Source organism: Mauremys mutica, chromosome 13 (assembly GCF_020497125.1).
Source record: "Mauremys mutica isolate MM-2020 ecotype Southern chromosome 13, ASM2049712v1, whole genome shotgun sequence".
Classification (NCBI taxonomy): domain Eukaryota; kingdom Metazoa; phylum Chordata; order Testudines; family Geoemydidae; genus Mauremys; species Mauremys mutica.
The window spans coordinates 40,181,840-40,195,676 of record NC_059084.1 but is presented as its reverse complement, the minus strand read 5'-3'; the positions used below and the strand labels follow the sequence as shown (position 1 = coordinate 40,195,676).

Sequence of the window (13,837 nt, the reverse complement as noted above, 5' to 3'; positions counted from 1 at the left end):
AATGATGAGCTGGATGCCATTCTAGGGGGTGCCCCTGCAACTACCCCAACCCGTTGCTTCCCTCCTCCCCCATCCCTATTGGGCTACCGTGTCAGTTATCCCCACATTTGTGTGATGAAGCAATAAAGAATGCATGAATAAGAAACACTGACTTTATTGAGATAAAATGTGGGGAGGGGGAGAAGAAGGCAGCCTCCAGCTGCTATGATATTCCAGGCAGGACTTAATCTCCAGGAGACAAAGCTTAAAGAAGGGAATGACCGGGAGTCATTCCCATTTTTGCCCAGGCACCCCCGGCTGACCTCACCGAGGCCAGCCAGGAGCACTCACGGGATGATGACAACAGCTATCAGGCCTATTGCACCGTCTGCCATCAGGAAGGGGAGAGGAGGGAATGCTGCTGTTCTGCGCTGCAGCACCGCGTCTACCAGCAGCATCCAGTAGACATAAGGTGACATTGAAAAAAGGTGAGAGCCAATTTTTTTCCCTTTTCTTTCATGGGAGGGGGGGAGGGAGATTGATGACATATACCCTGAACCACCCCCAACAATGTTTTTGACCCTTCAGGCATTGGGAGCTCAGCCAAGAATGCAAATGGTTTTCGGAGACTGCCGGAACTGTGGGATAGCTCGAGTCCTCAGTCCCCCCTCCCTCCCTCCAAGAGCGTCCATTTGATTCTTTGGCTTTCCGTTATGCTTGTCACGCAGCACTGTGCTGAATCCCTGCTGTGGCCTCTCTCTATCAGAGCCTGGAGATTTTTTCAAATGCTTTGGCATTTCGTCTACTGGAAGGGAGTTCTGATAGAACAGATTCATTTCCCCATACAGAGATCAGATCCAGTATCTAGCGTACGGTCCATGCTGGAGCTCTTTTTTGATTCTGGGATTGCATGGTCACCCGTGCTGATCAGCGCTCCATGCTGGGCAAATAGGAAATGAAATTCAAAAGTTCACGGGGCTTTTCTTGTCTATCTGGCCAGTGCATCTGAGTTCAGATTGCTGTCCAGAGTGGTCACAATGGTGAACCGTGGGATAGTTCCCAAGGGCCAATACCGTTGAATTGCAGCCACATTAACTCTAGTTCGAAATGGCAATACCGATTTCAGCGCTACTCCTGTCGTCGGGGAGGATTACAGATACCGGTATTAAGAGCCCTTTATATCTATATAAAGGGCTTCGTTGTGTGGACAGGTGCAGGATTAATACGGTTTAACGCTGCTAAACTCGATATAAACTCGTAGTGTAGACCAGGCCTCATTTTACTTCAGTGGAGTTACTCCGGATTTTATGAATTCATAAACAGATTGCACCCTATGTTCTCAAGGAGACAGTTTTGTCATCAGTTGATTATATACAAGAATCAGAGGGGTAGCCGTGTTAGGCTGGATCTGTAAAAGCAGCAAAGAGTCCTGTGGCACCTTACAGACTAACAGACGTATTGGAGCATGAGCTTTCGTGGGTGAATACCCACTTCGTCGGATGCATGTCATGTCACTCACGAAAGCTCATGCTCCAATACATCTGTTAGTCTATAAGGTACCACGGGACTCTTTGCTGCTTGTATATGTCCAAGAAGAAGCTCAGAATGAAATCTCAGTCAAGGTACAATGATGGACATTTTAAGTCTTGGTGAATAACCTCCATACAAACAGTTTCTTTAATGCAGCTTTGGTCTCCTCGTTCCTCATGCTGTAAATGATCGGATTCATCACTGGAGGCACCAGGGAATAGAGAACACCCATCATGAGATCGAGACCTGATGCTGAACTGGAGATGGGTTTCAAGTAGGCAAAGAAGCCAGTGCAAAGAAACAAAGAGACCACTGTGAGGTGAGGCAGGCAGGTGAAGAAGGCTTTATTCCGGCACTGCTCAGAGGGGATTCTCAGCACGGTTTTGAAGATCTGAACATAAGACACAATTATAAAAACAAAACAGTTTAAACATAAAAACACACTAAAAGCAAGAAGCCCAACTTCACTGAGGTATGAGCCAGAGCAGACGAGCTTGAGCAGCTGGGGGATTTCACAGAACTGGTTGATGACATTGGACTGGCAGAAGGGTAACCTGAAGGTGTTCCCAGTGTGCAGGGCAGAGTAGACAATACCAGTAATCCAGGCACTGGCTGCCATTTGGACACAAGCTCTCCTGTTCATCACTCTCTCGTAGTGCAGTGGTTGGCAGATGGCAATGTGTTGGTCGTATGCCATGATGGTGAGTAAGGCAAGATCAGCTGCAGTGAAGAGGAAAAAGAGAAAGACTTGGGTGACACATCCAGGGTAAGAAATCAACCTGGTATTCATGAGGGAATTGGCCATGGATTTGGGGATGGTAACGGAGATGGAGCCGAGGTCTAGGATCGACAGATTCACCAGGAAGAAGTACATGGGGGTGTGAAGATGGTGGTTGAGGGCTACGGCTGCGATGATGGGAAGATTCCCCATCAGGCATGCCAGGTAAAACACTACAAACATCACAAAGTGGAAACTCTGCAGCTCCCGAACATTGGAGGATCCCAGGAGAAGGAAATCGGTCAGGGTAGTTCGGTTGGACATTTTCTTTCTCAGTTCATTTTGTGATGGCTGTGGAGAGAAGGACAAAGTTAGTGGTGGGGATTACAGTAACAGAGGGAATGGCCCTGATTACATGCAGCAATATCTCATGATGTGAGTGTCAACAATGCCCTGTGTTCATCACTGCTATTAACTAGTGGTTATCACACATTTGCAAATTGGCATGGATCCCTTAAAGTCAATGGAGGTGCATCAGTTTGCACCATTTAAAGATCTGACCCAGGATGTGGCTGAATAAAATGCCATGTGGAGGATGGAGCAAAGTTCTATCGCAGTGCAACATTCTAGCCAAGCTGGATCCTCTTTTGCTACGAACAGCAGGCTCTAAGCTTGGGCATGAAACTAAAATGCTAAAGTGACAACACTGCGTGATATCCACTTTCCAGGGAAATATGACATAGACTCACTCAGTATCCTGCATGAGAGCTCGTCTGTAGTGATTCCACTGCAACACCACATAGATGGCCTGCTGCCTGCTTACGTATTGATTTATGACACAAGATCCCACTTCCATCTCTGTGTAGCAATGGGCTAATAGCATCACTCAGCTACCCCTCTGCTGTGTCATTTACGTCTGTCACTTTATGTCTGTGGGGATCAGTGACTGCCAGGAGACTTGGGTTCTATTCTTGGCTCTGCCACTGACCTGTTGTGTGACCTTGGCCCAGTCACTTCCCCTCCCTGTGCCTCTGTTTCCCCTCCATCCCATTCTCTGCCTTGTCTGCTCGGACTGTGAGCTCTGTATGGGATGGGCTGCATCTTGTTATGTGTATGTTCGGTGCCACCATTTACAGCATTTTTGTTTAGCCAGCAGCAGTGTGGGACAGAGGATGCAGCACTAGAGCAGGAGATCTAGGTTCTAATACCATTCACCTCCTCTATGTCCTTGGCTGGGATAAGAGAGACAGGCTTTGGAGGGAGGGCTTCAATTCTCTGTTCTCCATGTAAGGCATTAGTATGCTTAATAAATATACTGTGGGCTACCAACTTTGCTGCTTACTCAGTTTTGCCATTCAACAAGTGCCCATTTGAAACAGAAATATACAACGTTGCAATAGAGTGACAGGCTTCAAATTTTACTAATAATGTTAATATTCCCAACCTGGTTGAAATCAAAGTTTCCAATCTGGAATATTCAGACATTTTTTGTTTAAATTATTTCAAAGGAAAACTAGGGTGTGAAGATGGTTGGTGTAGTAAGATGAGGCCCTGAAACATAAACACTTATCAGAGGACAAGTATAAGGCCTAAGGTCTGAACTAAAGTAATGGTCAAGACTTTGCTAACATAAAGCAAAGTTAAGCTGTGAGCCAGAGGCAGGCCCTGCTCACAGAAGCTGGCAAGGAAATGGTTGATGCTGCAAAATGAGACATACCTAAAAGGTACTGGACACCAGCTATCAGAACATTCGCATTCTTGTACATGCCACACAAATAACAAGGAACAGGCTGGCCCATCCCAATGCAGGGCCAAAAGGGTAACATGATGGATAGAGTTGTTTTGTTCGAACCAATATGTACAAAGTGAGAGGCGGCACCTTCCTACGTAGAGGGGTTGCACCTCGATACGTCAGGAGTGATGGGTAACTTGTTTTCACCTCTGTATAAGAGTGCACCTCTGAATAGATGTCTTTGTCCCGCCTAGGGGGCAGTGGAAAGTCCCGCCACTGACCCAGCTGAGTCCATTGTCAGGGAGCACATATGTACTGGCTAGCAGCACCTTAGCAGCACCTTTGACTTCTATGCTGTGGAAATCTGGAGACTGTGTTTCTCTTCAACAATAAACCTGGCCAACGTGCCTTCGTACCTTACTAGAGTCTGTGGTCATTGGGGGTTCTCTCAGGGTCTGCTGTGTCATCTATCTGCATAGAGCTGGGACAGCACACAGAGGGAACATGCACACAGACGATTGATATCAACATTGAACAGAGCAGACCACCACACCGGTAGCATCTGATAACAGTTGTCAAGTGCTATGTCTGAGATGATGAGAAGGAAGGACAAAGACAACAGTCTGGGTTACAGTGACAGAGAGAATGGCCCTGATTTCCCTTAGTAATATCTCATGGTAGGAGTATGAAAGGTGCACATCACTCATCAGTGCCATTGACTAGGAGAGGAGAATTAACACATGAGTGGAAATTGGCATGGCCTCCTTAATATCCATTGAGCTGCATCAGTTTACAAAGTCTAAAGATCTGGATTGATAAAATACAGTATGAGGGATGGAGCAAAGCACATCCAACCCCAATGATCTGGCCAAGATATTTCCTTTATTGGGGAAATATGCAAACTTGGACGTGGAGGTAACATATTAAAAAGCAAATGCTGCCTGATTTCCAGTTTTTGAGGAAATATGACATGGACTCAGAAAGCATCTCCAATGACAGCTCAGCTGTAAGGACTCACTGCCACAACACATAGACGGCCTCCTGCCTGTTACCAAATCTGATTTGTGACACCAGTTCCCAGCTGCATTTCCATCTCTGTGTGATGAGGGGCTAATAGCATCGCTCAGCTACATCTGTGTTGTGTAATTTCCCTCTGTGACTCTATATCTTTATGGTTCAGTGGCCATCAGGAGACTTGGTTTCTATTCTTGGATCTGCCATTGACCTGCTGTGTGACCTTGGGCCAGGCACTTCCCCTCCTCGTATCTCTATTTCCCCTCCCTCCCTCCCTCTCTTTCTCCCTCCCATTCTCTGTCCTGTCCACTTCAGTTGTAAACTCTCCAGGACACAGGCTGTGTCTTACTATGTGTGTGTGCTCTCCGCCTGTTAAGAGTATTTTTGGTTACCGGGCATAAGTGTGGGACAGAGGATACGGTGCTAGAACAGATCTGGGGTCTAGCCACATTGCCCTCTTCTATGTCATTGAGCAGAGACAGGCTTTGGCTGGGGGCATCAACTCTCTGTGCCTCAGTTTAAAGGTGCCTGCATGTATAAAACATACTCTGAGGATACTAACCAGGGCTGGCTCCAGGCACCAGAATAGCAAGCAGGTGTCTGGGGCGGCCAATGAAGAGAGGGGTGGCACGTGCAGCCATTGGGCAACAATTTGGCAGTGAGGCCATCACTCCCTCTCAGAATGAAGGACCTACCACTGAAATGCTGCTGCTTTTTTTTTCTGCTTGGGGCGGCAAAAATGCTAGAGCCGGCCCTCATACTAACATTGCTGCTTACTCAGTTTTACCATCCTACATGAATCTCTTCGAAAAAGCAATAAATGTGATTTAAATAGAGGGTGTTATTGGACATATCAATGCTGGCTTAGTTATAAATTTCTAACCTGGGAAATTCAGATATTTTCAGTTTAAATTATTTCCAAGGAAAACTGGGTTTCAATTGAAAAAAAGTTTTATAATAGGTCTGTGCTATCCTTAAAAACAACAACAACAATTTTTTTTCAAAACTCTCCATGAAAATTTTTCAGTATTTTTACCAGCAATTATTTGGTTCTCAATTCACAAAATCAGAAAAAGGTTTGCTTTCTATAACGTCAATGAAAATTGAAAATTTTTATGCTGTAAAAAGTGAGCAGCTCTAGATGTTTGATTGAATGATAGTAAAGGTTTTAGAGAGTTCCAATTGTAACTCATAATTCTAGTATTACATTGCTCCAGTATATTAGCTCCCACACATATTTAAGTGAAATAGCAGACTTACAGTGTTGGTCTTTGTGGAATGTTTCCCAGCCACTGGCAGGATTCTTTAGTCCTTCACTATCTGTACACCTGTCAATAATGCCTCATCACTGTGTAATCCAGCTGCTGTCTCCCAGTCCCTTCGCAATATCCCCTGAGTTACTGGGTCTCTCTGCAGTTCCTAGCGGACAGGGACCCACTCCACAGATGGATGCTCCCCTCTTTGGGCAGGCTTGGCTGAAAGGTGAAGGATTAAATGGGATTGGGGACTGAAAGCCCCTCCCAGCTCTGAAACTGATCCTGGCTTGTGCGAGATTCAGACACAGTCAGCATGTACCTTGCCTGGAGCTAAATAGCAGAATCTGGTCTCCATGCCTGTGAGCCAAGCTCTGATCTCACCTCAGGAACAATTCACCTTGACAACCTTCCCTAACTGACCCTAAACCCACAGAAGAGGAATAGCACCCAGCCTGGATCTCACACGATGGCAGTATCCCTGCAAGAACCCTTGGTTAAAAACAAGTCAGGGCTAAGTCCCATGTGGCATCCCAAAGAGATTTCAGAATAGAATATACATTGGTAGTACAGACATGTCACCTACAACAGCTCAGAGCCCAGTGGCACCAGAACCCCAGGAGTCCTGGAATAGCCTGTTCCTTCATTAATGCCACATAAACAGCTCTGGAGGAGCAGAGATTTTTTTTTCTCATGAATTTCATCAGCAGCTCTTGGGATGCAGCTACCAGAGGAACCCACAGCTCAGGCTGCTCTGGCTATTTGATGTTAGTCACTAAGAGGTACCCAGAGGCAAACAGTGAAAGCTCTGTGAAATGTCCTAACCACTGCACTACGAGAGCATAATGAACAGGAGAGCGCAAGAGGGGAGGACTCCTCTCTCATACTGAGAAAGTGGGACAATCAACAAGTTATCTTAAGTGCCTATACACAAATGTGAGAAGCATGGGAAACAAGCAGGGAGAAATGGAAGTCCTGGCACAGTCAAGGAATTATGGTGTGATTGGAATAACAGAGACTTGATGGGATAACTCACATGACTGGAGTACTGTCATGGATGGATATAAACTGTTCTGGAAGGACAGGCAGGGCAGAAAAGTTGGGAAGCGGGGGTTGCATTATATATAAGAGACCGGTAAGATTGCTCAGAGCTCCAGTATGAAACTGGAGAAAAGATTGTTAAGAGTCTTTGGGTTAAGTTTAGAGGCAAGAGCAACAAGAGTGATGTCGTAGTGGGCGTGTGCTATAGACCACCAAATCAGAAGGATGAGGTAGACAAGGCTTTCATTGGACAACTAACTGAAGTTTCCAGATCACAGGCCCTGATTCTCATGGGAGACTTCAATCACCCTGAGATCTTCTGGGAGAGTAATACAGCAATGCACAGACCATCAAGGAAGTTTTTGGAGAGTGATGGGGATAACTTCCTGGTACAAATGCTGGAGGAACAAACTAGGGCAGGGGTTGTCAACCTTTCAGAAGTGGTGTGCCAATTCTTCATTTATTCACTCTAATTTAAGATTTCGTGTGCCAGTAATACATTTTAACGTTTTTAGAAGGTCTCTTTCTAGAAGTCTGTAATATATAACAAACTACTGTTGTATGTAAAGTAAAAAAGGTTTTTAAATTGTTTAAGAAGCTTCATTTAAAATTAAATTAAAATGCAGAGCCCCCCGGACCGGTGGCCAGGACCTGGGCAGTGTGAGTGCCACTGAAAATCAGCTTGCGTGCCGCCTTCGGCACATGTGCCATAGGTTGCCTACCTCTGAACTAGGGGCTGTGCTTCTCTTGATCTGCTGCTTACAAACAGGGAAGAATTGGTAGGGGAAGTAGAAGTGTGTGGCAACCTAGGCAGCAGTGACCATGAAATGGCTAAGTTCAGGATCCTGACAAAAAGGAAGAAAGGAGAGTAGCAAAATATGTACTCTGGACTTCAGAAAAGCAGACTTTGACTCCATTAGGGAACTGATGGGCAGGATCCCCTGGGAGGCTAATATGAGGGGGAAAGGAGTCCAGGAAAGTTGGCTGTATTTTAAAGAACCCTCACTGAGGGTGCAGGAACAAACCACCCCAATGTGCAGACAGAATAGAAAATATGGCAGGCGACCAGCTTGGCTTATCAGTGAAATCTTTGGAGAGCTTAAATTCAAAAAGGAAGCTTACACGAAGTGGAATTTGGACAGATGACTTTGGAGGAATTTGGAGGAGTATAAGCATATTGCTAGAGTATGCAGGGCGTAATCAGGAAGGCCACGGCACAACTGGAGTTAAAACTAGCAAGGGATCTGAAGAGTAAAAAGAAGGGTTTCTACAGGTATGTTACCAACAAGAAGAAGGTCAGGGAAAGTGTGGGATCCTTACTGAATGGGGGAGGCAACATAGTGACAGAGGATGTGGAAAAAGCTGAAGTACTCAATGTTTTTTTTGCCTCGGTCTTCACAGACGAGGTTAGCTCCCAGACTGCTGCACTGGGTAACACAGAATGGAGAGGAGGTGAGCAGCCCTCAGTGGTGAAAGAACATATTAAGGACTATTTTGAAAAGCTGGACATGCACAAGTTCATTCATCCAGATATAATGCATCCAAGGATGCTGAGGGAGTTGGCTGATGTGATTGCAGAACCATTGGCCATTAGCTTTGAAAATTCATGGTGATTGGGGGAGGTCCCGGATGACTGGAAAAAGGCTAATGTAGTGCCCATTTTTTAAAAAGGGAAGAAAGAGAACCTGGGGAACTACAGACTGGTCAGGCTCACTTAAGTCCCCAGCAAAATAATGGAGCAGGTCCTAAAGGAATCCATTTTGAAGCACTTGAAGGAGAGGAAGGTGATCAGGAAGAGTGAACATGGATTCCGCAAGGGCAAATGGATTCCGCAAGGGCAAATCATGCCTGACCAACCTGATTGACTTCTATGATGAGATAACTGGCAATAAATAATAATAACAACAATAATAATGCAGCTAACTTATGTGATCTAGACACAGTTGGATCCTTGTGTGGATAAGAGACCATTGGCCAGATCCCAATCTATCCTTTGAAGCAAATGGCTGAATCTCATTTGTTATGGTTGTACAGTTAGAATAACCTCTGCTTTCTGCTCTGGTCTTTGAGTGCACACCCCATGTCTCCGTCTTCTGCCTGTCCCTCTCAGAGTTGAATGACGTGATTTTCCCTCTCAAATTGGCTATAGCAATTGGTGCACCCACCATTATTTCTCCCTCTGTGCTTGGTACCAGCAGTTCTTCCCACAGGAGCTGTGACCAGTAGTAAGTTGAGTGACTAGCCCAGCCTTCACTATACAAAGTACAATTTATTTACACTGCAGGAACAAAGTGTAACATAAGAAAAAATATGAGTAATTCCAGATCAATCACTGCAGTTGTTTGGTAGGATAAACATTTATGATTATTACCCAGACTCAGTTTGTCTTTAGGAAACATTGCAATAGATTTCTCTTCCAAATTGCCTTTTCACCATAGCAAGAAGAATACAATATTTATTTACTTATTTTTTAAAAAAGATAATATACATAATTTTATAAGGAGTAGGTGCCCTATCACATCATAAATAAGGCAATAAAATCCCATCACCATTAACAATCATTTAAACAGGAACTCAGGTATCCATAAACCTACAGAAACATTTTTAAATTGTTCATCATAGGGGAAAGGAAAATTTAAGTCACCCAGAAAATCCTTTAAAAGACATTATGACATTGACACATTGAGTAGATGACAAAATAAATGGATATCCAGATTTAATCAAACATATTCCACCCTGCAAATTCCTATTCCCCAAAAGTGACCTGGAACAAAGAAGCAAGCCAAGCAATGAATAAATAAAATGAAACAACATGAAAAAGAAACAACCAAGCAAACAAACAAGCCAAACCTCTCATACCCCGATCACAAATTTTATGCCCCCAAAAAGGAGAAGCACAAGAAAATTCATGAAGTCCACGAGTGACTTAGCTATGGCTATTGATATTCTGTGCAACATGCTCAATTAGCAAGGTGATGTTAGCAGTATAAGACAGAGAGAAGGGTGTGCGTGTACATTTATGGATAGATATTAAGATTTTGATCTTTTTTACAGTGATGTAATTCTAAATTAACTCATTTTATTTCAGTGGAGTTAGTCCGGATTTTACGATTTCATAAACAGATTGCACCCTATTTTCTCAAGGGGACAATTTTGTCATCACTTGATTATATCCATAAAGAAGCTCAGAATGAAATCTCAATCAAGTACTAATGATGGACAATTTAATTCTTGCTAATTAACCTCCACACAATCAGTTTCTTTAATGCAGCTTTGATCTCCTTATTCCTGATGCTGTAGATGATTGGATTCATTATTGGAGGCACCAGGGAATATAGAACACCCATCATGAGATCCATATTTGATGCTGAGCTGGAGGTGGGTTTCATGTACTCAAAGAAGCCAGTGCAAAGTAACAAAGAGACCACAGTGAGGTGAGGGAGGCAGGTGGAGAAGGCTTTACCTCGGCCCTGCTCAGAAGGGATTCTCAGCACTGCTTTGAAGATGTGAACATAAGACACAATTATAAAAACAAAGCAGTTTGAACCTAAAAACATACTAAAGGCAATAGCCCCAATTTCACTGAGGTACGAGTCAGAGCAGGTGAGCTTGAGTAGCTGGGGGATTTCACAGAAGAACTGGTTGATGACATTGGACTGACAGAAGGGCAACCTGAAGGTGTTCCCAGTGTGCAGGGCAGAGTAGACAATACCAGTAATCCAGGCACTGGCTGCCATTTGGACACAAGCTCTCCTGTTCATTATTCTCTCGTAGTGCAGTGGTTGGCAGATGGCGACATATCGGTCGTATGCCATGATGGTGAGTAAGGCAAGATCAGTTGCAGTGAAGAGGAGAAAGAGAAAGACTTGGGTGACACATCCAGGATAAGAAATCACCCTGGTGTTTATGAGAGAATTGGCCATGGATTTGGGGATGGTAACGGAGATGGAGCCAAAGTCTAGGATGGACAGATTAACCAGGAAGAAGTACATGGGGGTTTGAAGATGGGGTTTGAGGGCTACGGCTGTGATGATGAGAAAATTCCCCATCAGGCCTACCAGGTAAATCACTAGGAACATCACAAAGTGCAAAATCTGCAGCTCCCGTACATCAGAGAATCCCAGGAGAAGGAACTCGGTCAGGGTGGTCTGGTTGGACATTTTCTTTCTCAGTTCATTATGTGATGGCTGTGGAGGGAAGGACATAGACAGTGGTGGGGATTAGAGTGAGAGAGGGAGTGGCCCTGATTCCCCGCAGCATTATCTCATGATGTGAGTGTCAACAATGCCCAGCACTCGTCACTGCTATTTAACTAGGAGTGGTGAGTTATCACACACGTGCAAATTGACACGGCTCCCTTAAAGTCAATGGAGCTGCATCATAGAATCATAGAATATCAGGTTTGGAAGGGACCTCAGGAGGTCATCTAGTCCAACCCCCTGCTCAAAGCAGGACCAATTCCCAACTAAATCATCCCAGCCAGGGCTTTGTCAAGCCTGACCTTAAATACGTCTAAGGAAGGACATTCTACCACCTCCCTAGGTAACACATTCCAGTGTTTCACCACTCTCTGAGTGAAAAAGTTTTTCCAACTATCCAACCTAAACCTCCCCCACTGCAGTTTGCACCATCTAAAGATCTGCCCCGGGATGTGGCTTGATAAAATGCTGTGTGAAGGATGGATCAAAGTACAACCCAACGCAACATTCTAGGCAAGCTGGATTCTCTCTTGCTACAAACAGCCCGCCAACACAGCCTGATATCCGCTCTTCGGGAAAATATGACATAGACTTGCTCAGCATCGTTTATGAGAGCTTGTCTTTAGTGATTCCACTGCAGCACCAAATGGATGACCTGCTGCCTGCATACGTATTGATTTGTGACACAAGATCCCACTTCCATATAAGTGTAACAATGGGGTAGTAACATCGCTGTGCTACCTCTGTCATTTTATGTCTGTGTGGGTCACTGGCCATCAGAAGACTTGGGGTCTATTCTTGTCTCTGCCACTGACCTGCTCTGTGATCTTGAGCCAGTCACGTCCCCCCGTGCCTCTGTTTCCCCTCTGACCCTTTCTCTGCTTGGTCTGCTTGGACTGTGAGCTCTGTGTGGGATGGGCTGTGTCTTGTTACATGTATGTTCCCATTTACAGCATATGTGTTTAGCCGGCAGCAGTGTGGGACAGAGGATACGGCTCTAGAGCAGGAGATCTAGAGTCTAATCCCATTCATCTCCTCTATGTCCTTGGCTGGGATAAGAGAGACAGGCTTTGGCTGGGACCTCAATTCTCTGTTCTCCATCTAAGGCACTAGTATGATTAATAAATATGCTGTGGGCTACAAACTTTGCTGCTTACTCAGTATTGCCATTCAATAAGTGTACCTTTGAAACACAAATATACACAGTTGCAGTAGAGTGTCTGGGTTCAAATTTTACTATTACTGGATAATATTAATATTCCCAACCTGGTTGAAATCAAAGTTTCCAATCTGGAATATTCAGATATTTTCCTTTTAAATTATTTCAAAGGAAAACTGGGGGTGTGAAGATGGTGGTCAAGGGCTATGGCTGTGATGATCAGAAGATTGCCCATCAGGGCTGCCAGGTAAATCACTAGAAACACCAAGAAGTATAAAATCTGCAGCTCCCAAACATCAGAGCATCCCAGGAGAAGGAACTCGGTCACGGTGGTTTGTTTGGACATTTCCTTCCTCAGTTCATTGTGTGATGAATGTGGAGGGAAGAACAAAGACAACGGTCGGGGTTACATCTACACCCTAAGTATGGCCCTGATTTCCCTCAGGAATATCTCACTGTAGGAGTGTGAAAGGTGCACAGCATTTGTCACTGCCATTGACTAGGAATGGCAAAATAACACACGAGTGTAAATTGGCATGGTTCCCTTAATGTCAATGGAGTTGCATCAGTTTACACCATTTGAAGATCTGGCTCAGGATGTGGCTTGATAAAATGCTGTGTGATGGATGGAGCAAAGCACGTCCCACCCCAATGATCTAGCCAAGCTATTTCCCCTATTGGGTAAATATGCAAACTTGGATATAGAGGTAATGTATTAAAAAGCAAATGCTGCCTGATTTCCAGTTTCTGAAGAAATATGACATGGATTCAGAAAGCATCCTCAATGACAGCTCAGTTGTAAGTGTTCCACTGCAACACAACAGAGACGGCCTGCTGCCTGCTTCCAAAACTGATCTGTGGCACCAAATCCCAGCTGCATTTCCATCGCTCTGTGATGAGGGGCTAATAGCATCACTCAGCCACTTCTACGTTGTTTAATTTCCCTCTGTGACTGTATATGTGGCCTTTGAATTGCAGTAGCCTTCAGGAGACTTGGTTTCTATTCTTGGTTCTGCCACTGACTTGCTGTGTGACCGTGGGCCTTCCTGTACCTCTATTTTTTCTCCCTATCTTTCTCTGTCCTGCCTACTCCAGTTGGAAGCTCTCCGGGACACAGGCTCTGTCTTACTATGTTTCTATGCTGTCCACCTGTTAAGAGTATTTCTGGTTAGCGGGCATCAGTGTGGGACAGAGGATACGGTGCTAGAACAG

General features: G+C 44.8%; 1 protein-coding gene across 1 annotated transcript; it reads right to left on the bottom strand.

Annotated features, from left to right (window-relative positions):
• Positions 1-1,618: 1,618 nt before the first annotated feature.
• LOC123347313 (olfactory receptor 14A16-like) lies at positions 1,619-11,449 on the bottom strand. The gene is made up of 2 exons (XM_044984731.1): positions 11,326-11,449; positions 1,619-2,578 (listed from the first exon to the last, which is right to left on the bottom strand). Exons 1-2 carry the CDS (start codon positions 11,425-11,427, stop codon positions 1,619-1,621), a joined length of 1,062 nt encoding a protein of 353 aa, XP_044840666.1. The 5' UTR covers positions 11,428-11,449.
• Positions 11,450-13,837: the final 2,388 nt, after the last annotated feature.